General features: G+C 44.0%; 1 protein-coding gene across 5 annotated transcripts in view; it reads right to left on the bottom strand.

Annotated features, from left to right (window-relative positions):
* Positions 1 to 11,072: 11,072 nt before the first annotated feature.
* LOC129340217 (potassium voltage-gated channel subfamily C member 1-like) overlaps positions 11,073 to 25,411 on the bottom strand; it is a 45,777-nt gene continuing 31,438 nt past the window's right edge. For 4 of the 5 annotated variants that reach the window (XM_054994868.1, XM_054994866.1, XM_054994867.1 and 1 more), the window contains one exon: positions 11,073 to 11,194. In XM_054994868.1, coding sequence (XP_054850843.1) covers positions 11,073 to 11,194 — 122 coding nt within the window. Of the gene's footprint in view, positions 11,207 to 25,411 lie in introns of all 5 variants that reach the window. The other variant, XM_054994865.1, reaches the window with a different exon arrangement.

The raw sequence follows: 25,411 nt of genomic DNA, 5'->3' as shown, positions 1-25,411 counted from the left end.
AAAGGAGGACACGTACACAAACACAGCCACCCACACCAGTGCTTGAATCAAGTCTTTGCACATTGGCATTGGAACTTGGGAGGCCCTAGAAGCCAATCTCTGGGCTTGAAATAGGAGTATCTTTTCCTTTTCTCTGCCATGTGTTGGCTGGAGTAAAGAGTGTCTCCGAACATGTACAGAATGCTCTTCCCTGGCCAATGAATCACCACAAACTGCAAGGTTTCTAAACAGAGCCTTCTGAGTTAAAGTTGCCACATGGTCAGGAACTTAAAGTGTCCTGAAAAATTTAATAGAAATTTGGCATGTGGAAATAGGCAAGTGGATCATTTCATGGCATAGTTAAATAACATTTCCTGATCATTGCTTGCAGATCAAACTGATACTAAAGGGACCAGTTTTGCAGGTGGCGACTCTATTCTGAATAAGCGGAAGTTGTCCAGAGAGGTTCAGGGTTCCTGTCTAAGTTACCAGTCAATGAATAAGATCTTCGTCCATTTACTGTATGTATTTTAGCTGATGATTATTAATTGGTTCAATGTGAAAACATTTGCATATAAGTAAAAAAAAATTGGAACAAAAATTTTTTTTAGGTGATGCACATGTATTTTTAGCAGTTTACTCTGTAGAAGAGGCCTTCCTTCCTGGAATCTTGGAGAAAAGGGGGAAGTCCTTTACTAAGATGGGTCTTCTTGACATCTCTAGTTTTTATAAGTATTTGTATTTGGAAATCTCCTCTATGATAACTAGGGTCACTCTATAGCTGATCTTTAATTAATTAAAAGAATCAATTATATTGTCTCAGTCACGAGAATGGCATAACAGCAAACACTTCTATGCTCAAACATAATTTACTTTTTAACAAAAGATACTGTCAACAAGCAAAATTTAAGAATGTATGAAGAAAAATGCGCACTTATTTCTGTCCAGCTTGCTTGGGGAGGGACGTCTAGACCCACCCCACCCCGAGTACTGCAGAGGATTATAGTAAAACTGGATGAAAGTGAAAGCCGCCTCTCTTTGCTGCCTCACAGTGCTGCAAAGTGCTGTGAACCTGTCATAAAGCAACTGCTGGAAAGCAGTAAGACACAACAGGTGAATCAATAAACTATTACTGCCTTCATTTTCACACATTAACTTTTGTTTAGGCACAGGAGTAAGTCTCTAGCAAGTGTATTTACAGATACACAAAGCATGCAACCTACACATAAGCAGTGCTTAGTTTCTAAAATAAAGGCTGCTGGGGTTCAAGCCTGCTTGGAAGCTGTGGTTCAGAAACCCAGTTCCTTAATCACAGACGTGTGGGGATGGGTTATTGTACATCATGGCGAAGGAAAAGCACTCTGTCCATGTCCATAAATATTCATTTATTATTACTTTTCATCAGGGCTTTTTTTCTGGGAAAAGAGGTGGTGGAACTCAGTGGGTTGCCCTTGGAGAAAATGGTCACATGGCTGGTGGCCCCGCCCCCTGATCTCCAGACAGAGAGGAGTTGAGATTGCCCTCCGTGCCGCTCGGAGGCATTTTCAAGAGGTTCTGGAACTCCGCTCTACCACGTTCCTGCTGAAAAAAAGCCCTGCTTTTCATGTTTCAGAGCTGTACACTGGCCCCGAAAGCAGGTTCCAGAGCCCTATACCCTAGAGTCTCTCCACATGAGACACCTGGGTGCATGTTTGTCAAGTGCCAGGAGACGCAATGTTAGCTCAGAAGCATAGTTTTAAAAGACAGAGCCCTTCTGGAGCCTTTGCCCTGCCACCATCACTGCTTAAAACTTTGAATTAACCGAGCCTCAGCAGGGCAAAGGCACTGGAAGGGGAGACAGTCTGGCATGCCAGAAGCAGCAGAGGGCTGAGAGAAACCATCCGCTCCAGAGCAATCTCTGATGACTCTGTTATTAAAACTATGCTTCCCGGCTAACACTGCATCTCCTGACATGTGAAGAACATGTGTCAGAAGTCTGGTGTAGAGAGACACCTAGTTAGTCCTAATTCTAACGAAACCCTGCAGGTAACCATATACATAGAAAACTCCACTGAAAACATGAACACACAAGGGGTTGAATCCAACCAGCTTTTCCGCTGTTGAAAAAGTGATGGAGGGGTTCTCCTCTGAGGACCAAAAAAGCTATGCTGGGGATCATGGGACGTAAGTGTTAAGGAGAAGAACTGGGTAAGATTCAGCCCAAAAGCTGACTGGTTCCAACCCACTGAATTATATTCAACCTACTGTCAACACAACATGCAGAGATTTTCTCCATGTTCCCCTTCCGCCGGCAGTCTCAGTGGGAAAGATGATGCCTGGAATCATAGGACATGTGAGGGCAAAAAGCAGTATGGGTTGGAGGCAGTGGCGTAGCGTGGGGGGGGCATGAGGGGCGGTCGCTGTGGGCACAAATTTTAGGGGGCGCCATGCTGAGGAAAGCCTGCGTTCCATCCATGGAAGGTCGCCTGCTACACCGACTGGGGTGACTGGCCATCCTGCAGCCGAGGAGCACCCTGGGGCTTGTTGTTCACATGGGTCTCACTACTCCAGCATCATCTTTTTGGGTATCAAACTGGGTTGCGGGGGTGGGGGAGAAGAATGCAAGAAAAAATTGCACTTAGCGTGGGAAGTTGATTGGATACCAGGCATTATATGTGGATCTGCATGCGCACATACACACATACACACACACACACAGTTAAACACTGTGATGGACAGGAGGACACCACTACCCCATATCCTTTGTTGAGCTGGACATTTTATGAGAGAGTTTGTAAATCATACTCTTCTAACATATGCCTGATGGTTCCCCTAAAGGTTCATTCCACTGACCTGTTCTTTACAAACACTCTTTCTGAGCTCCTGGGATTTTCTATATGATGTCTCTAGCTTGGATCAGAAGCAAAATGAAACCGAAAACTGTTTTTCAAAATTGTGGAAACCTGTTCAGCATTTATCACATTCTTCTTTTTAAAAAAATCCAACTCTCCACATTTTAAAATATTTGTCTGCACATTTTAAAAAAGCATTACTCTCTTGTGCCCTGAAAACAACAAAATTAAGATGGCAAGCTCAAAATCTTTTTATGAAATCATTTCTATAACTTGATCATTTGTTTTTTCTGAAAATTTCTAAAAAAAATAGTTCTATTTAAAGATTTTAAAAGATCCGGCTTGAATATGAATTCAAGCATGTATTGTCATTTGGATAGGGATCTAAAAACTCAAACACTGAAAACATGGTATGAAAGTTTTACGTTTTATAGCAAAATTGAGAAGTGATAGCATTAATAATATTACTGACAGCAGTAATATTGCAATTTTGTCTGTTTTATGAAAAAGGGGATACGTTTTAATGTTATTTGCCTTGTGTCCTGGAATAGAGATTTTTTGTGTATACATACACAAAAACATTCTTTGCTTCACTTTTGGCAACTGAAATGCACGGAAATCATTCATTTTCTAAAAATGTTTAATTTTTTGGCAACCCAACTGTACTGCAGACTTCACCAAAAAAAGTTTTTCACATTAAAAAAACTCAAACATTTTGAAAAGAAAATTCTATTGCCATGTACATTTGAAATGATTTCACCTGGAAAGACAACAAACAAAGAAACAAATAAATAAATAAATATCCTGACTATGATTTATCTTGCACGTGAAAGCAATGTTTGTGTTGCTCTCATAATTTTTCACAGAAAAAATATTTTTTTCATCTAGGAAGGGAAAGGAATTATTTTTTTAAAATAGCAAGAGTAGAAACACAAATAAGGGACAATTTTTCTAAGCTGTACCATGATATAGAGACATTGGAATATCGACATTGTTAAGAATGTTATCTCAGTTCCTTATTCAAATTCAAGTCAAATATTTGGAATTGTGCCACTTCAGAATGACCGGCTAAATGCACCCTCATGTAAAAAGAAACCCTGCCTCTAGAAAGCTAGCATATCAAGGGGAAGGTTGTAGTCTAGTTCGGTTCTAGACACACTAGTTTTCTATAGGCAGGGTAAGGGAAGTATTCAAATATGTGTACCCAGCCCACGGTTAGTATTCCATGAACAATGTTCGCCTGCATCCTGCCAGCATTTCCATTAGTGAAAGAGGGAAGGGAGGGCCTCCTTTTGAACTAAAACCACACAAGATGGTGGCTAGAGTGAGGCAGGAAATCAGAAGAAATTAAGCGGAAAAGCTGATAGGGTCCAACCTGTTACTAAGACTCATGCATATTGATGTAAGCCGCCTACACCCTGAAAAATAAAAAGAATCAATTTTAATCTAGTTTATGTAACTTTCCTACTTGCTCACCTGAAGGCAATTCTTCCCTGCTATAGAAAGTGCATCTTTACAAACTTAAGCAACTTCCCACTCACCACATGATTCTGCCACACACATAGATCAGCCTTTAACAAACCTACTAAACAAAAACTGCCAAAAAAAGAGGAAAGAATTACCAAAGGATGCAGACAATGCAGTGAAAGGAAACTGCCTGCTAATCCTGATAGATAGGGAGGGGATGGGGGGGGCAGGATTTAAAGTGCAGAATGGCAACACAGCGGAAGTCCCAAGGCTTTTCAGTCCTGTCTCCCTCCCTGTATGTAACTTTTGAAGTGCAGGTGGGGAGTTACTAATAGAAAATATAGTTGTCCCCGTTCATAACAAAGGCCATTTGCTACTAGAATATCTGAAGAATGGAATGCACACCGAATTTTGTTTTGCGCAGCCCAAACAGTAGAAGGACAGCCTTACTGAATCCGATCAGATGCCCTGCTGCCCTGTGCATGTTTACTTGGATGTGACTCCCATAGACTTCCATGGGACTGGCTTCCTAGTAAGTGTCCATCAGATTGTGAAGTCAGCCAGCAGCACCCCTTCCCTCAAACTCCTCTCCGCTCCCTAAGTCAGCTACACACAAAAAGAAACTTGATCAACTTATTATGGGACTCTGTGTGCCCTTCAAAGAGGAAATCTCAGTCAATATGACCGACTTAACAACTGCCCCCAGTTTTCCCAACCCGGAAGTGGGTAGGAGGAAAATACACCGCAAAAGGGAAAAAAATGTATACAGGAGCTTGCATTAATCACCCCCTCCCAATTTTGCTAGAGGAGAGGGGCTCCCAATCACCCTCCTGAATCTATCCAGCCACTGAACATCTTGTTTGGTTTTTTTGCATAGGAATTGTTGCATAAAGAGCTTCCATCATCTGGGAAGGAGAGTGGTGGGTTTGAGTTTGGATGAGATCCTTGGGGAGGAGCCAGGTGTATGTGCTTGCATTGAAACAGGGAACGTTTGCATAGTGTGTGAGATGGAGAGTTTCCAAGTAGTTTTGGAAGGCTTTAGAGTTTTCTCCCCCTCTGTCAAGGGAGCAGAAAGCTCTTATGAAAATGTAAAGGGAGGGGGGAAAGTATTTCTGAATGAAATGATTCACTGCACACAAGCTTACAGGCCAATGTGTGCATTTTTATCAACACCAGAAATTACTGTGAGCTAAAGGCTGTCTGTGCAATAGAGGGTACACATTCTTTTATGTTCACAGAGAAGTTATGTAGGAACCCTGTCCTGTGGACACAAGGCTTAGAGTTCAGCATCATCCCCTTCAACACACTTTAGAACAGGAGTCAGCCACCGGAGTTCCTGAGCCAAATCCAGCCCTATGAAGGATGTCAACTACCTTTTCCTTCCAGTGACTCCAGGAGGCATTAGATCATGTGAAGGATCTGGCACCAGGATAACAGGATTTTCTAGCAGACAGCATCAGAGTGAATTGAGGTGCTGGCCCAATGCCTTTTACTCCCTTCTTAACAATAGCCTTCAAGAAAACTAGCCACTGACCAGGGACTTTGGGCCATGAAATTTGAAGGGTCATTGGAATCAATGATCCTTTGAATTCTCCCTTTGTGAACAACCCAATGGACCTTAAGCTTAGTCCTCTCTGTGGTGGTAAATGTCTACCTGAGGTGTTTTACTTCAGGTGGAGGCTCACATGATTTAATGGTCCTCCACACACAAAAATCCTGCCACACAGAAAATCAATATGTCAGGAAGCAGGCTAGGCTAAAACCCTTCTCACTGACATTGAGTTTTTTGTGTGAAGTGGGGTTGTTGTTGCGTTTTTTTTGGCATAGAGGAACATTCAAGGCCTGTGAGACCCAACTGGCAATCTGAAGTGATACAGCCCAGAGGTTTACTACCTCAGTGCAAACTAGACTTTACATTCTATGTTTGGCATTTGCTACAGTTATGACAAGGCCTCTGGAACCTTTAAGGTCAACATTCATTTGACAGAACACTTTTTGTGCCATATGATACTGAGCAGCCAATCCCATACTGCTGGAGATGAGACAGCAGTGTTGGCAAAGTTAAGCAACCTAACATAAATCCAAGGGCCACAAAATGAGACTGTAATCCTGATCTGAAACACCTTTGGTCCCACTGATTTTGACAGAATTTCTATCAGACCAAAGATAGTTAAAGAATATTTAACCACACAAAAGGAACCTAGGCTACCTACAATGAAGTAAACCTTCTCTAAATTAACACTTAATGAACATATCACAAGAAACTCTACATATCAAGGAAAGCACAGTGAGAATCAGAAACATCATTAACACCAACAGATTGACTAACATTATTTTGTATTTTGTGTCCTCGATTTGCAAAGGCCAAGAAAATTGGACTGCAAATTGTAAAGTCTTTCTGTGTGTGTCAGAAACTTGTAAAAATGTGCCAGTTGTTGATATGGCAACACTTGAAAGGTTGCATTGAAGAGCACTTTCATATATTCTCAAACATGGGAGACTCTTGGAGTTGATTTCTGAGATGGTTCAATGCTCAGCAGCTACTCTGGCTTCTTAGAACATATATGTACTACAAAACCTAAATTGGTTTGATTGTCATTCCTTCTCGGGAAGCAGTTTTGGGAGGCAAGGAGTATGTGCGTGTGTGTTAATCTAACTTGGAATGTTGCACATCCTCACACCATACCAAAGTTCCCAGAATTCTTGATCAGGGAACAGCTCTGAGAGTTAAATTGGTGTGAAAAAGATCTACATTTATCACGTAGACATGTCCTTATGTAGTTAACATGATTGCCTAATTTTGACATTTTATCTCATGTTTACTGAATTCCCACAACACAAGTCTCAGAAGCTCCTCTGCTTGTTCTACTAGAAACTAACTTTTACAGTCATCATAACATGCCTCACCAATTAATTTAACAATCATCATAAACGTGATCTTAAGAACAAGGTTAAACTCTTCTACAAATCTGGCCTGCAACAAAGATTTGTGACTGGGGAGCTTGCATAGCCTAGCCCAATAAATCATTTTAGAATCTCCCCCCCCCCTACCCCCATGAAGAGTCCAATCCCTTTCCTCTTCCGCTGATACTTTTTTCTGATATTATCCCCTTTTTCTGCACAGGTTAATACATTGGTAGGAAAAGCACCATGATCTTTACAGGTGTACTTTTGGCAACAGTAGAGAAACAAGTTCAATCTGCCGAAAACAGACTATTTCTATTGCTATAACAACATATGTGCAATGATAGATATTGAACTTCTTACACCAGTTGCTAGAACCAAAGTTGGGAAGGTATAAGGGTAGAGCATGAGCAAATTGTCTCTTAAATGCTAACTATGGGGTAGCTCCTTCTGTTGATTAAAAAAGACTAACCATTTGTTATGGAGACCTTGACTAAGACTGTAGTTAGAACCATCAACTACTGGATCTATGTGAGTTTGCTCCAATTGGGCCAGCAGCAGGAAAATGCATGCTTTATTCAACAGGTACTGGAAAGGGTTTCTAGGGGCCCATCCAAGATCACTTAGTAGCTCTCTGAGAGCTGATCCACATGGCCACTGCCACAATGACATGCAGTTACCAGTGTTTGTCCGTTGAATGACAACAAGGTCTCTATGACCTTTAAGGTCAACATTTAATTGACATAACCCGTTCAGTGCCACATGAGGCTAGGAAGCCAATCAGATGTTGCTAAAGATGTGATGCATTTAGCAGAGTTCACAGACCTTACAGTAACCTAGATGTTTTCCCGAATAAATTGTTTTTTCCCAGGGCACCCAGTTGCCGTATCACAATCTCTATTTCATGATAGCCTGTTTTCACGTGACATTGGCTATTGGCCATCAAGGGTATGAAACGCTTTTATCATGTGAATGCAATGCTTGCCCACCAGTTGCAAGACGATCAATGTAGAACTACTGGCTAACTACCACCTCAGCTGGTCATGAGATCTGACCCTAAAAAGCGAACAACAACACACTGCTCCAGACACACCCAACTTTCTGTCTCCTCTCTGAAGCTCAACAGGGGCTTTCACAGTTCTCCCCCCTAAGCTCACTTTCAGGCAACATGCAGAGCATTTTCCCAGCAAAAATGATCACCCTACCTCTATGGAACACCCTCATCCCCAGAACTGCTTCCATATGCTTTAGAGAGGGGTTTGGGGGTGGTCAATGAAATATTACAAACATTCAAGTACCAATATAGCTCTGACCCTCTTCAGCTCTCAAACATTTCACAAAATATATTCCTCAAAGGTGTTTTCAGTGAAAAAAAAGGACCTGTGCAAATCTGCAAATCTCATCACTCTTTTTTAAAAAAAATCAGAATGGTTCCATACCCTTAAAAGCATTCGGTGAGAGTTTTCCCCCTACAACTGCTAATTGCCAGGAAAACCTCCCCCCTTCTCCTTTTTAAAGGAAGCACATATTCTGAGGGCTGGCAAAGAGCATTTATAAAGGGAACAAGCCACTTGGTATTATACCTTTCTTATGGAACACAATTCCTCTGCTGAAATACATTTAGAGAGAACCTCTCCACACATGGACATTCCCAGAGTGATTATTCCTAGAGTGATCTCTTTCTCACCCTCTTTTCAGCCACTCTACAAAACTACTATTTTTGTAACCTCCTCCAACATGTTTTTTGGCATGACCACATCTGAGAACACCGTTCTTGCTGAATGACACTCTGTCCTTCACTCTGGAGACCATGGTACACGATAGTTACTGCACACCCACACTCCTTCCCCTTGTGTGGTATTGGGTTTTATGAAAAATGTACTACATTCTGTTTGATTCTACTCTTGACAGAGAATGCTCTCTGCCAGCATCTTAGCCAGCCATAGCCATGACCCCACTCCCAGGGAAGGAAAAAGCCCTTTAGGATATACCAAGCTCCTAAAATGTGCGGTGCTTCCAACCCCCTTGCGGGATGGGAACAAGTCAGGGGAGGGGGCACTGGCTAAATTTGGTGATTTTCACTGTTGCAGGGGATTGCAAGTCCAGAAGGAAAATATACCTTTTTTTGTAGCTGCTGTTCTCTTTTTTTTGTCATTTTGTTTTCTTTTGTTTTTGCATATAACATTAAATATCGTCGCTTACAGTAACACATGCAAATACATGCTGGCTTGGAAAATGCAGACTCTAAATAGTTTAGCTCGGCGGGCGCTAATTCCTTCTGCTTTTGCCTCATCTGTCCAGGGCAGTATCTCTTTGAAAAATTACTTGTCCCATACTCTGCTGCTCCAGAAGATGTTTGGGTGGAGAGTTATCGTTCTCCACATAGTCGCCGACAATTGTTCTGATCCTGTTGGTTTTTTAAAAATATATATATATTTATATATATATATATTCTTTTTTCTGCTGAAAAATAGGTTTAATTTTTTTTCCTGGCATTTCATTTTATTGGTTGAGTCTTTTTGTTTCTTTCTTTTTTTGTTTAAATAATCAGATCAAAACGCTATCCCATCCCAACTCTGGATGGAAACAGGAAAAAAAATCACAGTGAAAGCACCCGCTTTTGGGGGGGGGGGAGAGGAGTGCTCCATTGTCGTTTTCTGTTTGTGGAGAAAGGGGGTGGGCAGAATGAAACAGAAGAAAAAGGAGAGAGAGAGAGAGAGGTGAAGGAAGAAGGCTGGCTCTCTAAGCTTCCTCCTTCAGACTCAGTCCGTTGCTGGAGTCTCCTGCTTCCTGATCCCATCCCGGTCTCTACGCCTGCCCTCAGCTCCTTCTTCAGTAGGAACGCAATTGTTCTTGGAATATCTACATTGTAGGAAAGTCATTTATCATGCATCCAGGCAGAAGGAGCGTTTGACCTTATTGCTGTGATTTGATGGAAGATCCATGCACAAAAAGAACAATTCCAAGAAAAGACAGAAGGCCCAAGGCAGATGGGTGGGTGGCCTTCCCAAGGGAGATCATGGAGGGTCCATGTTTTCAAAGAACCAGAATCGCTCAGTAAGTAGGAAGGAAGAAAAAGAGAAAAAGAGAGACTGGATGGATGTCTACCATGGCTTTGACAGATGAAGAGATATTTGGGGGGGAAAGATAGGCAGGCAAACATATCAGACAGATCAGAGAGATGGAAAGATGGATGGAATGTAGATGCAAAAACACAGATAGGCAGAGAGACATAGAAAGAAAGAAAGAAAGAAAGAAAGAAAGAAAGAAAGAAAGAAAGAAAGAAAGAAAGAAAGAAAGAAAGAAAGAAAGAGAGAGAGAGAGAGAGAGAGAGAGAGAGAGAGAATCACTAAGCTCTATGGCTCATTACAGTCCTGAGTAAGATGATGAGGAGGGAGAGAGCATTGAACAGAGAGAGATAAAAGCGCAAAGCCAGGGCCAGAAAAATATCGTGCAGTCCAGTGAGACTGAAGAGGGGGAGAAGTGCAGGCAGCCCACACAGGAAGACCTTGGGCCACTCCCCGCAGAGTCCTTGCCTTACTGACCTCCACCGCCTCCTCCTTTTCCCAGAGTATTTGGGTTTTCAGAGCAAATCATCCCTCCCCTCCCCCCTAATAAGCTCTTAAGTCCCCCTCCTGACTCACAGCCACAGGGACAGAAGGCGTCAGGCCTTGGGATTCTCATGGACACTCCAGAAAGTGCAAACTTTAGTGCAACACCACCTGTGAGATGCCTCCTGCGTTTGTTTGTTCCGATGCATTTGGCTACTTTTGTTTTCTTTTTTCTTTGCTTTTGTTTTTTGGCATTACCTTATTTTTTTTCTTTTTCTTCTTTTTTTTTTAAAAAAAGAAACAAACATACAAGCTAACCCCAAGCATCCCTGGCGTGTCTCTATAGGATGGAAGGGATGGGCGAGCGGGGGCGTCGGACGGAACCGGGCGAGCCGAAGGGAGTGGGCGCCGGAGTCAGGCGCAGTCCAGCAATGCTGTTCAGGCTGTGGGACTTTTCATAGCCTGCAGGGACCGCTGTGAGGAAGGAGACAGAAAGAGACAGAGGAGTCAAAAGGGGGAAAAGGCAACTGGCCAACTGTTAAACACCAAGAGTCTCAAAACCAGGCACTAGGAAACAGGTGCCTTACTTTGCCACCATGCTGGCTTGTTGGAGGAGAGAGTTAATCTCTACTGTGCTTCATATGAACTTCATATGAAGTTGCCTTACACTGAATCATACTTTAGGCCCGCCTTGCCTGCAACTGTCTGACTCAAGGAGTCATGGCTCTCTGATGGCTTCAGCAGAGGTCTTTCCCAGCCCAGCCACCTGAGACCCTGTTAACTGAAAACATCAGCAGCTGAACCTAGGACTTTGTGCTTCATCCTTGGGCTCTGGCTGCTTCCCAATGCCACCGCTGTAGATAGAGTTGCTGCCAGCTTAGAGCTACCGACTCCCAGGAGCTTGGGGGAAGGAGGTGTCGTGCAGTGCTGGTCACATAAGTGGAAGTGACATCACAGCCTTGCCACTGTGCTCAAGCACCCCTAACTCTATAGTTTTATCATAGTTTCTGAGGGGTCGCTAGAGAGTCATGTAATGTCTCTTCTGGCTACATGACCAACTAAATGCCTCTTCTTGCTGCTGCATGGAGCTGCAACAGGAGACCAGGCCAGCTGCTAGCACTGTAAGGGTCATGTGACACAAGCAAGGTTGCCAGGTCCTCCCAAGTAAAAACCGAGGGGGGGGGGAAGGCAACAGGTACTCACCTGTGCGCATGCTTCCCCCCAGCAATCAAGTCATTTCTGCCATGAACAGAAGTGACAGGTCACGCTAGGGGCCAATTCTTTAAAACTCAGCCCCAAACATAGCAAAAACGTAACTTGGCCTGCTGCCCCCCTTTCTTGATGCCTTCCCCACTGGCCAGGTGAGCATCTTACTGCCACAGGATCCAGTGATGGCCACAAACAAAGATGGTTTTAAAAGGGGATTAGATGGAATTATGGTTTAGAGGCACTTCATCAGCTAGTAAGGAGGATGACTAAAGGGAACCTCCATAGTTAGAGGAAGCAAACCTTTAAATATGATGACAAGGTTGCAACATCAGGGGAAGGCCTTGGCTTCTAGCCCTGTTCATTGCACTCCAAGGGCACTGGCTGGCTGCTGTGTGAAACAAGTGCTAGACTAGATGAACCTTTGGTCTGATCCAGCAAGGCTCTTAGTTTCTTATTGCGGACCCTGTCATATCTACTTTGGCCCTGACAGATGTCCACAGTCAAGCTTTGTGGCTGAGCAGCAGTATCCATCTGGGCCTCCCGGTGTAAATCCAACCACTATCCCATACTGGCTGTCAACTCCATTGCCTACTCAGAGCTCACATGAGCATTTGTTGCAATGAGGGGTTACTGTCTTACATCCCCATTTTCGATGGTGGTTGTGGGTTTTCCGGGCTGTATTGCCGTGGTCTTGGCATTGTAGTTCCTGACGTTTCGCCAGCAGCTGTGGCTGGCATCTTCAGAGGTGTAGCACCAAAAGACAGAGATCTCTCAGTGTCACAGTGTGGAAAAGATGTTGGCAGAGACCCCCTCACCTCTGCAGGAGTATACCGTATACCCTGCAGCTGTGGACAAGTTTACATCGGGATCACAAAGCGTAGCATCCAGACAAGGATAAAAGAACATGAAAGACACTGCAGACTTGGACAACCTGAAAAATCAGCAGTGGCTGAACATAGTCTAACTCAAACAGGGCACAGTATCTTATTCCAGGACACCAAAATACTGGACAACACTTCCAATACTTTGTCAGACTGCACAGGGAAGCCATTGAAATTCACAAGCATAGGCAAAACTTCAACAGGAAAGAAGAAACCTTAAGAATGAACAGAGCATGGTTTCCAGTTCTGAAAAACACCAGGCTAACAAAACACTCTATACTCGACAACAGCCCTGCAGAGAAGATTAGCACATCAAGCACCAATCCATATGCAAAAGAACCTCCTCAGGATACAGTGAAGCCTCCCGCCATTAGCATTCCACACCCTGGGAAACTCTTACAGAATGACTCAGCTCAACCCCACCCCTCCTGAGTAGATACAAATGACCTGCCAACATCTTTTCCACACTGTGACACTGAGAGATCTCTGTCTTTTGGTGCTACACCTCTGAAGATGCCAGCCACAGCTGCTGGCGAAATGTCAGGAACTACAATGCCAAGACCACGGCAATACAGCCCGGAAAACCCACAACCACCATCGTTCTCCGGCCGTGAAAGCCTTCAATAATACATCCCCATTTTCACTTGGATATTAGCAGCAGTTACCTCATGTAACTCCTCTGTGACATTTAGCACCAAAATTCCCAGACTATAAGATGGGCTGAGGTTTGTAGAAGCATGAGCCAGGGAATACGAGACAAGCAGAAGTCCCACCTGATATACCTACTGTTATGTTGTACTCTTTCAGATTGCAAGTGGAGGAGTTCAAACGTTTGCATGCCACGCTATGCAAAATCCCCCTGCCTGACACTGAAAACTAGCACATCAGGGAACAGTCGCACACAGCCTCCTTCTCAGCATGCTCAATGAATATGTGCAGGGTGTATTTTATATGTGGGGGCACCCCTACCTGCAGTCTGAACAACGCCGCACAGTGACAGATACACTGTGGAGTTTCTGATGGTCTATTTTAGCTGCTCAGCAATGTATTGGTACTGCATTTATATAGTGCTTTCCCCCTGTATGCAGGTGAAGCACTTTGAGAACTTAAATGTCATAGCTGATCAGGGCTGGCTTCAGGTATCAGAGGGGGGGGGGCTCTTGGCAAAAATGCCGTCTTTGTGCTCCTGTGCCCTTGAAAGAGCCCCCTCTCCCCTCCCCACCTGCTCACTAGCCCAACCCACCGGTCCAAGCAAGCAAAGGAATGACAGAAGACCAAAGGAGCAGCACCCATAGCCTCTGCCTGCCATCTCTTTCCATGCTGCAGATCAAGAAAGTCAGTGAGCAAATGGACTCAGGGGGTGCAAGAGCTAGCACCCTCTGATCATTTTCCCACCTCCTCCAGGCAGCCATGAGGATTGAGAGAGAGCAGTCAGGCAAGTGAGCAGACTTGGGCCACAGCTACTGCTCCCCTTCAATTTCACCATTCCTCCTCATTTGCTCAAGTGAGTCAGCAGTGGGATCATTGGTAGAGCATCTGCTTGGCATACAGAAAGTCCCAGGTTCAAATTTAAAATGACTGGATAGGAGGTGATGTGAAAGGACTCTACTAGAGACCATGGAGAGCCACTGTCTATCAGAGGAGACAAGATTGACCTTGATAGACCAAGGATCTGATCTGAGTATCAGGCAGCTTCATGGTGTGCATTAATGTCAGGAGCAGCTGCAGTGGGTCAAGGTTGTGGTGCCTCTGCAGCTGCCTCTTCCATATTTACACAAAAGGCAAGCCCTACAGTCCTTTGGTGTACTTTCTGGTCCACATCCTTATCAACCCCACTAAAAGATGAGTTCACAGGCACCTTAAAGACCAACAAAGTTCATTCCATCATAAGCTTTTATGAGTCACAGGCAGCATCTGATAAAGTGAGCTCTGACTCACAAAAGCCAGCGCTGGGATAAAATTTTGTTAGTCTTTCAGATGCCACTGCTGTTTTATTTGTTGACAGGGATTGACACTCTGGAATTACACAACCCAATAGAGAGGGCCTGCATGGCATAATGTGTAAGCTCTGGTAACTGGAACTGAACTCACCAGATGACTTTCACAAGATGCTATTTCTCCCCAATTTATAAAGTGGAGATAATAACAACAACAACAACAACAACAACAACCAAGCAGATAATAATAATTATACTGATGACTGGGGAAGGCAATGGCAAACCACCCCGTAAAAAGTCTGCCAAGAAAACGTCGTAATGCGACGTCCCCCCCCATGGGTCAGTAATGACTCGGTGCTTGCACAGGGGACTGACTACCTTTACCTTTTACTGATGTACCTTACAACAGTATGTAAGTATTAGCGAAAGTTTTGCTATGCATTTAGCAAACAATGCATGTGGTAAATCCTGGGGGTTTTGTATCACTCTGGAAGGCAATGGCAGGAACTGCATGTCTGAATGCTCCTCTGTGTTAAAAAACAAAACAGCACAGCCAGGCAAATTCTCTGTGCCAATTGCAACTAAGCCCTCTTTCCTTGGAGCAGCTCCTTCCCTACAGAACCTTTGGATGCCAAGGAAGGCCTTCTCCCCACTCCCTCCCTCCCCTCATCTTACTAGTAAGTGGAAATCCTTGTTGCCATTTACCTTTTACCCATCCCTTCCCCAAATATATGCTTCATAAAGCCATGGATGCCATACAAACAAAAACACACGAGTCATGCTTGCATGCCTCCTACTGTAAGTTAGGCTAGGGGCAGCATGGGACCTGCATTTGTCGTGACAGCATAATGAGCACACATGTTAAGTGTTTAGCGTGTCACAGATTTATAAAAGGCAAGCTGTATGCTGACTCTGCCCCGGATGGTGACACACATGACATGTATGGATAAGATGTCATCACTACTCGTGGTATGGTCATAGAAACTGGAGAGGGAACACGGCTCAATGGAAGAACATCTGCTTGGCTTGCAGAAATGTCCCAGGTTCAATTTAAAGGATCAGGTGGCAGAGTCATGAAAGACCTCCACTTGAAACCATGGAGAGCCTCAACCAGTCAGAGCAGACAATATAGACAACTCTGAACTTTATGGACCAGTGGTCTGACTCAGCATAAGGTGGCTTCATGTGTTCAGGATTCTGGGGAAAGGAGGGCTGCCGAGTACAATGCACCTACTCATTTTGGTGATACTTCATCATGTGATATACGCTGGACTGGAATGTCATAAAGGGCACCTCACCAGTATGTAATGTATGCGCAGGACTGTAAGTCCATGTGGACTGAGTATGTTGATAGAATCAGATACAGATTCAGAATGTGTGATCAACTCACACATTGTAAGAGATGTGGTCTATGTTGCACAGTGTGGATGCAGACAACAGGAGGCAATGTTGCAAATACAGGACTGTATGTAACCAATATGTTGTGTAGCAGAATATTAAGTGAAGCTACTATCAATGCAGGCTGGACAAATTATGTATGCGCTGAATATGCCACTGTATGTTGCATGCACAACACACTGTCTAGGTGAAACTGGAGGTCCACATATATATATCATGTATGTTGGTAGTATGCCAACTGCTTTGAGTACCACTGATTAAGAAAAAAAGTGAGATACAAATATTTTAAATAAATAAACATGTGAACCAGGAATGCAGTTCTGCACTAAACTGTAATACAACATGGGGTGTGTGTTTGTGTGCAAGTGCTTGAGTGTTTAAGTACTGGGATCTGAGAGAAACAGGTTCAAATCCCCACTCTGCCATGGAAGCTTGCTGGGTGACCTTGGGCCAGTCATACACTCTCAGCCTAACCTACCTCACAAGGTTGTTGTGGGAATAAAATGGAGGACATTTATGTCAGCCACCTTGGGTTCCCATTGTGGGGAAAGCAGGGATATAAATGAAGTAAATTTTTAAACATTTTAAATGCGATTTCATGTTTGAAATGTTTTATGTTTGCTGCCTTGGGGACTTTAAATTGGCTGGAAAGGCGGCATAAAAATGTTTTAAATAAATAAAAATAATATATCGTACATGTTGTGTGTGTCACTGTACACTTGCAGTAAATCATCAGATATATGCACTATGTATTTCTACAGCATGTATGCTGAAGCTGCATCATAAAGTATGCGGCATAACACACACACACACACACACACACACACACAGGAAGCATGCTCCCACATTCGCTAGCATGCTGTATGTGGCCCTGTATGGCATACTAACACCTGATGCCATGCTGCACATTATGCACATAGCTAGCATGTTGGCACATGTTCTTTCCACACAGCATGCATTTCTTAATCGGTAGTGCATGTTATTGAACATTTGTAGAACATAACAGAGTCATCTGCTATCCCATCAGAGTATCACATTAACCTTTCGCAAGAAAAGGCCCAGTTTCTCAACCTTTGGAAGGTACAATCACTTCATCTCTCAGACAAACCTGGTAAAAGAATAATGTCCGTGTGGAAGAGATGCTCCACCCAGAAGCAGTCACATCTCAGCGTTATGCGGTGGATCCCTGTGTGAACAGCTATCCCTCTTTTAGCTTTTGGCTTTGAGCAAGGTGGAGAAATGTGACCTTCTTGCACAGACTGCAAAGCCCTGAGGCCTCCTTTCCCATCCACCTGACAGCCCCCATCCCAGGACCAAAGACAACAACACACTGAGATTGGATTGAAAGCACTCAGCATGGCTGACCTGCCTCCGGGGGGCGCTGGAGTTCACATGCCCAGCCAGTCTCAGGCGGTAATCAGAGCTGGAGACAGAGAAAGATATGGAGACGGGGTCACACACACCGAGCTGGAAAAGCTAAGCAGGACAGCTTGTGCAAGCAGCAAAGGGCACCAATGTTCACCTCCATTGTGTGCATAGAAAAGGTGATTCCCTCCCCCCACAAATAGTTCACACAACTTGCCTTCTTTTGCACACAAGAGGGGGGAAAGGAAAAACAGCATGTGCGAAGTGCACATTCCCCATAACTGCCAGGTGCTCTTTCTAATTGTACACATATCTCTTGCACCTTGTTCCATCTGCACATGGGGAAGCTTGCACTGTCTAAGGTTGGCTTCACACAAGAGGAAAATTTAAACACTGAAGTCACTCGTGCAAAATATAACTTAAAGGATGGGGCGCTCTTCCATTTGCACATGCAAGTCGTTTCAGTCATGTGCAACCAGGTGTTGGTTGCACATTTACCCTATCTGCATGTGCGGAATAAGCTTATCTAAAAACCAGCAACCATGTACAAATGCAGAAGAGCAAACAGCCTCACATTTGTCACATTTCTTTTCATTTGGTCACCAGGTTTTGCATGTGCAGATGGAGTGCTTGATGCTCAGAGCTTCTCTGGCATGCAGCAGCACTGGAACATCTCACCAAGCACCCAGTTTCACACTTACCTCATTTGCACGCACGCACGCACGCACACACAGTTTTTGTGTGACCAAAGCAAGGTGCACCTTAATCTCCTTTGCACTTGCAAGAGACTCTGCATGTGCAAAGAACTGAGGCACATAGGCCTATAATCTGGACAATTTGCACATGGGAAACAGGGAATGGTATTAATCATGACTTTCTTGCACACAAGGGAAAAATCAGAATGTGCAAATGGGCAGAGGAGAGCAGCCACAATATTTGCACAGGTGGTTGTTTCACACCTGCCCAACTGGACACCAATTTTACTAGGGAACAAAGTGGAGGGCATAGGAGAATGTGTAGCCAGTCCTAGGAAACCTGTAAGGCAGGCATGTAAATAGTCTTTTGCCTGATCACTTCTGGTTAAGTGAGAACTGTATCCAAGAGACCAGGCAGGAAAGCTTTACTACAGCTGATCCGTTTGTTTCTTTTAAGCCACAAAGGAATAATTGGCTTGTGAGAGCAAACAGGCTAGTAAAAAAAATTGTGGGCTAGTAACTTGTGTCGACTTATTTGCAAGGCCGCTTTAAAGGTTTCTCTCTCATGTTCTCCACCTGCCATAACCCACGCTACACAGAATGTACAAGAAATGGGTACATGCATCATACTCTAGAGCAGGGCAATGGAGATGTTAAGCTCATCCAAAGACAACAGCTGGGGCTGCCTAGGAGAAAAGAAGATATACCCCAAAAGTGCATAATAACAAGTAGACTGGGGAGTGTGCATTGGGATACATACCTGGCTCACGCGGTCGGGGCGTTACGAGAATACAGGGTAGATCCTACAAGACGTATGAAATGGGGCATTAATTGGAATCAAATATTGGTGCAGCCCATCTTTGAGGAGAACACGGGGGGAGCCCAAACTGGAGAGGCCCTTTGTGCATTTTCAATATCCCAATCCTTTGTGCTAAAGCCCCACCAATCTTTTATGCATCACTCCGCCCCATGCTTTCATCCTATTTCATAAAATAAATCAATCCCTCCTATACACAACGGTCCTCATTTCCTCATATATCACCTCCTCCAGTCTTAGTTCCTCCAATTATGCCTCTTTCCATTTCTACCTTTTTAAAAAAAAATACTCCCTCCTCATATTGGGAGGGCGGCTTTGGTCCTGCCATGGATACACAAATACATTTTGTCCCTATGGGCACACTAAAAACTGGAGCCATGGAGGGCCCCCCATCGTGTTCCCTTCCTTCGACAGGTGCAATATTTGCCCTGAAAATGAGAACAGAGAATATGAAATAAAGCCACGAGCACATGGGATGTTGTGAGGGGATTTTATGTGTCTACAGGTATGAAAGGTGGAGAGAAGAGCTCAAATGAAAAGAAGTCCCCCAGGCAGACAGGAATTGGAGTAGGCTGGACAGCATGTGTTGTAGAAGACACCTGGAGAGGTGGTTGGGGGGCAGCTACTTTAACCCTTTCGTGTTTCTTAAGTGGAACACTGCTATATTTCGGTGGCATGAACAAACCTTTGTTTTACTTGTGATCAGAATGAGGCAGGAAACCCTCACGCTCCTTTCCTTCCCAAGCTGGAATACTTCCCAGTTTGTTACGTGAAGGGCATGACCAACTGCAGTCTTGCCTGGCAAACCAAGATTCTAAACTGGGATTAAACCGTGATTTAAGAATCTTGGTTTGGAGGCAAAAGAACAAACTACAGCTTGCCATTCTGCTCAATTTCCCACAGGCAAAAAGAGGATGAAATGCATTTGCCCAAGGATATCTTGGCTTATTCTGGTCAAAAATAAACCAAGACTCATCTGAATATGGCCAAATCTGCAACCCTATGCATGTCACTAGTTGCTAGCAAATGTCTCTAGGGACTCATGCAGTCATTTTTAACCCATATTTTAGGTTCATTAGGTGAGTTACAAAGTGCCACCTGCTGGGTCACCAACTCCTTGAGAGCCACCACTTTGGGAAGATCTGCTGGTAAAGAGCAAGGACACTGTGCACACTAACAGTGCAATCCTATGGAGAGTTACTCCAGTCTAAGGCCATTGACTTCAATGGGCTTAGACTGGTGTAACTCTGCATAGGATTGCACTGTAAGAGGAGCAGCAGGATGGCAAGATGAGATCACTCCGGAGTGGAGAGGATTCCTCCATGACTGGCCCTTGGCTCGGTCCTCACAAGGGTGGATCACCTGCTGCCTGATTTGTATATCCTGTCTGTGGCTCTCTTGATCTGCTGCCCTTGACTGAGAGCCAAACTACAAGTGACGCCTTACACAGGTTGGACACTTGTCAGCTTCCCTCAAGTTTTGATGGGAAATGTAGGCGCCCTGGTTTTACAGCTTGGCTCTCCATTACGGCTGCCAGACCAGGATGCCTACATTTCCCATCAAAACTTGAGGGAAGCTGACTAGTGTCCAACCTGTGTAAGACGTCACTTGTAGTTTGGCTCTCAGTGCAGCCATAACTCTGTTTCCCCTCTTCCTGTCACATGACTCTGATGTCACAGATCAGTGGTTCCTGAGTCCAGAAAGGATGAAAACTGCTGGATTAATGTATAGAATTGCACTGCGCACCAAGAACATATGACTGCATTCATCTTTTCTTGCTTTTGCTTCTTCCATCATCTCCTGCCTGCTCCTTCTCTATGTTTTCTCCCCCACCAAAATTTAGATTTTAAGGATTAGATCTTATGGACTCATTCAGATAAGGTAGCAGCTTTGTGTCTCTTGTACTGAGAGAAGCCACCTTGAGCTGGAGGAAGATACTAACGTTAGCAGAACGAATCCACGTGTTCCAACACTAAGTTCTTGGAGAAGGTACTGTGAGAACATCACAAACATACAATTCTCTCCTTTAACAGGAACTCATTCTTTATAAACACCCCCCTCCCAAGAAAATGATTGAAGGCTAAACTTCAAAAAGTACCAACCTGACCCCACAACACACATATATTTTCAGCTTGGTCTTTTGACCTAGCTCATTCCTGAATCCTAAGGATGTGTATACCAACTGGCTACTGACTGAAAAGCAGCATGGGACTGGCTGTATCACAGTCCTGCCAAACTGCTGTAAAGCTGCCATAAAGCATACTACAGAAAAAGCAAGAAGACGTTACAGAAGGGAAGGAGGAAGAAGAGAAGGTCAGGCAACATGCCCACACTGTATATTCTGTACAATTCCTTTAAAAAAATGCACACTTACAAAGTACATTGGTGCAACTGGTACTTTTTAAACAGGCTTTGGTCTATCCCTATTAGCACTTCAGTTATGGCTTTGGGGGGATCCTGCAAGCTCAGTTCCCCATCCCCCATCATGGAATTTGTAGACTCGGCCTCCTTCCACCATGGCTGGCATTGCCTAGGTATCATCACCCCTCCCAATATTCAGCTATGGGTATATGCTGAATTTTAAAAAGAGCAAAATTCTTTGCCAGGTAACCCTAGAAAATGAACCAGGAGGAGCAGCACAAAGCTGAATTCTGTAATCTGAATAAAGAGGAACTAAAGTTCTGCCCCCTCCCCCGGTGGGGGAACTGATTCTGCCACACATCTGAATGTTATATCAGCTGGGGAAATGGATGAGCCACCAAAGAAATTTCAGGTCTTCCAGCTGTCCCTGTTTTCAGGGCCTTTCCCTGTTTTAAAAAACATGCCCCTCGTAAATCACTCTCCCTATTTTTGCCTCTCTTTTTGCCTTTTGTGGATGTCTCGTTAAAAATGTGTTAGCATGACATGCGACACCTGCAGCGTCTAAGGAACCAGCTCCCCACCCCTCCCCCCTTCTCTGGAAAGTACATTTCTAAGGAGGTGGGATGTGGTAGTTGATGCATCTCATTTCTAGCATACATGCATAGAAGGGCATGAACACTAAGGCACTCTGTGTTGCATACGCATGCCATTTCAGGAATTGCAGCTGTCAGGGTTGCTTCAGAACTGTTGATAATGCATTGCAGGACCATTATGTACATCATACCTTTAAACAAAAGAGTAAGCGCTATCCTGGGGCAGGCTACTGCAGAGTAAGCAAATGCCACATACAACAGACAGGATAGAGCTTAAGCGATGCAGAATGCTGTGAATAGGGATGTTACACAAGCGTGCCCCTATTTTCATCCATGAAACGCTGGAAGGGATGGAATTCTCATCACACAGGGCGACTCTTACCCATGTGTCTAAAATGGCTGCGGCTCTGAAGTGTTTATCATTTCCTTGGTGTTTCCAAGAATCTCTTCCCTCCGCATAATAACCAGTGGAACACTGTGGTTCCTTACTACGATTCATCTAGCATTACCAAATAAGTGGGAAACCTTAGGACCAAGCTATACAACATGCATGACATGAGACGGGTCGGGGAATCCCTGAACTAACTTGAAGGCACATGTCAAACCATGGAGCTGATGTTCCCAAGCGCTCCAGGGCCTGGCTTGACTTGGCAGCAGAGTGCACAGGAGGAGGTGCTTCAGCCATCCCTCCTGTGCCATTTTCCCAAGCTGAAATGACCGTGGGAGTCCCGTTTGCTCCATTGTATGGTTCCATGTTCTGCACTCCCTGATCTTTAGTTCCCCAGTCTTATGTGTGACTCAGTCTCCCTCTGCTCACACAGAATGTGTAATTAGGCTCTTAGTTGCTGTGCATGGCAACTCTGGATGGTGAGCTTTGTCAGCCGAGCAAGCAAAGAGTTAGTGATGGAAGTGAGGGCGGGGGGAGGGACATAAGGAGCCTACTCACCATTCCGGGTATCCTACTCATGCTTCCAAGGGGCTGCGTTGGCATTGTAGTCATGCAGGTACCAGGAGGTGGCAGAGGATTCTGGTGCTCGCTGCGGCAGGTGGCGGGCGCCTATGGGGCCCGGGGTTTGGTGTGCGCAGGAGGAAGGAAAAGGGAGGGACGGGGTGGGAGCCATGGATGGAGATGAACAGGGGGTAAGGGGTGGGAGAAACAGACAAAGGTGGTGTGAGGAGGTGGCACAGAAGATGGGCATGTGATGACAGAGAGGAAGGTCTGGCTGTGAACATCCACCCACCTGCCTCTCAAGGTGAACCAGGACTGAAACTCAAAGACCCCTGACCTCCAGGTTCACCTGTGTGGATACAGTCAACTCCTCCTTCTCAGATATCTCAGGGGTCCTAGCTTTCACTTACCTTAGTCTAATTTATTACCCATATTCAGACTCCCTCAGATCCTAATTCCAAACTGCCATCTCCCAAGGCACCTGCATGTTTTAGCCTCTGCCCTGCCATAATCCATTCACATCCATTTTCCTCTCACAGAATGTCTGTCTTAGGAAATCGGCAAAAGGAGCAGGCAGGGCCACACTTCCTCACAGGAGGTGATTTACTTAGCACAAATGTTAGGCCATCAGGCTTGAGCTTCTGCTTCCTTCTCTACATCAGGTTTTGCTTTTTGTTTTTAAGAAAAGTGTGCTCAGCCTCAAAGCTTAGTAACAGCAACATTTCCCTCAACATACATCTGGATTAACAATCATATGCAAAACAGCAATGGCCTATCTCCCATTTTAATTTGCGTGCATTTGGATTAAGATGTCTACTGGTGCTTAATTCGTAAAAAGAGAGGTGCTGGAGCACGAACCAAGTCCTGCTCCTTAATCCTAAATGTGTGGAGGTAGACTATGATTATTGGAGGGTTAGGGAGGTTACTCTGCATATGCTCAAAGACACTCTTGTATTACTTCATCACATATTTCAGTTTCAAAAGCAGATTCTGAGGCTGAGGAGACAGGGCTCAAATCAAGCCTCGAAAGGAATGACATTTTTTTTTTAAAAAAAAATTGTATATGCATTTGGGATTAATTAATATTCAAATGCAAATATGCCACTTTTGATAGGCTTTGTGTATGTGTGTACGTGCCATCAAGTCGCAATCGATTTATGGTGACTCCAGCAAAGGGGCTGTCAAGGGAAGTGAGAAGCGGAGGTGGTTTACCATTGCCTTCGTCTGCAGAGCCTTCCTTGGTGGCTGCCTATCCAAATACCAACCCTGCTTAGCTTCCGAGATCTAAGAAGATTGGGCTAGGTTGCTGCTGTATACCAATGGCTTAATAGGCATATGCAGATGAGCAGGATTCCCCCCCCCCCCCGTGTATAATCCAAGATGAGTAGCAGGGATAATCTCAAACAGCAGATGTGTTAAGGATGCCGTGATGAGACTGAAGGAAGTTTCCAGTTCCTGCTGTTCCTTATTTTGCAATCCAGTCACAAATATTATTGACATTTAAAAAGCTATGCCCTAGAGAGGCATGATTTGGAATGGTTCAAATGGTTTATGAGGACTTTGTTTTTTCACTTTTTCCAGACAAAAACTTTGAAATTTTGGGGAGCTTTGGGAAAAAATATCTTCCCTTTTGGAATTACTTAAATGCTTTTGAAGTCAGAAGTTTACTCACGTGAAATGTGTAGTAAGAAAATTTTATGTAAAATAATCTACATTAGATAACTTCTGCATATATGGTAGACATATACAACATGTTTCCAAGGACTAGTTTTGTCCAGTTAATATGCTACCCATGTGTATGATGATAATATACTATTTTATTTATTTATAGTCTGCCTTTCTCACTGAGATCCATTTTTAATGTCATTTTAATTCAATATCAATGTTATTTTAATTAAATTTCCAAATTTAATTCAATATCCAAATCTACTGGCTATTATGACTATTAAGACTGTTTTTCTCTAAAAAAAAATATTTTCTTTTGCTTACTACAAAATTTGTTTTCCATTTTCAGTGTTTATTGTCCCTGATTCACAGATGGCAAAACCCAAAATCTATATGCAAAAGTAGCACAAAGTGTGTATCCACAATTTTACTTGTAGAAAATGAAGGCATTATCCTGCTGACTGCATTGACTTACAATGTGTGATCCACCTTGAGTTTCAGAGAAAAAGGAGTATAAATAATGTAAATAAATAAATATGCCAAACAGTACAATTTTATATGCTAACAGTGCAATCTGAGCAGAGTTACTCTAAGCTAAGCCCATTGAAATCAATGGGCTTAGATTGGAGCAACTCTGCTTAGAATTCCACTGTGAACAAAGTTATAAAAGGTGTATTTTATATTGTTAAAGCATTAAAAGAAGTTTAGATAATAATGGCTTATGTTTTAGTTTCCCTCCAAATCTGTGGTTTCTTTTCTTCGGTGGAAGGATCGGGGGGGGGGGAGGACGACTTCTCCCCACGACGGCA

This window comes from Eublepharis macularius, chromosome 12, assembly GCF_028583425.1.
Source record: "Eublepharis macularius isolate TG4126 chromosome 12, MPM_Emac_v1.0, whole genome shotgun sequence".
In the NCBI taxonomy this organism is placed as follows: domain Eukaryota; kingdom Metazoa; phylum Chordata; class Lepidosauria; order Squamata; family Eublepharidae; genus Eublepharis; species Eublepharis macularius.
Note: the sequence above shows the minus strand (reverse complement) of the source record. Positions and strands in the feature narration are given on the sequence as shown.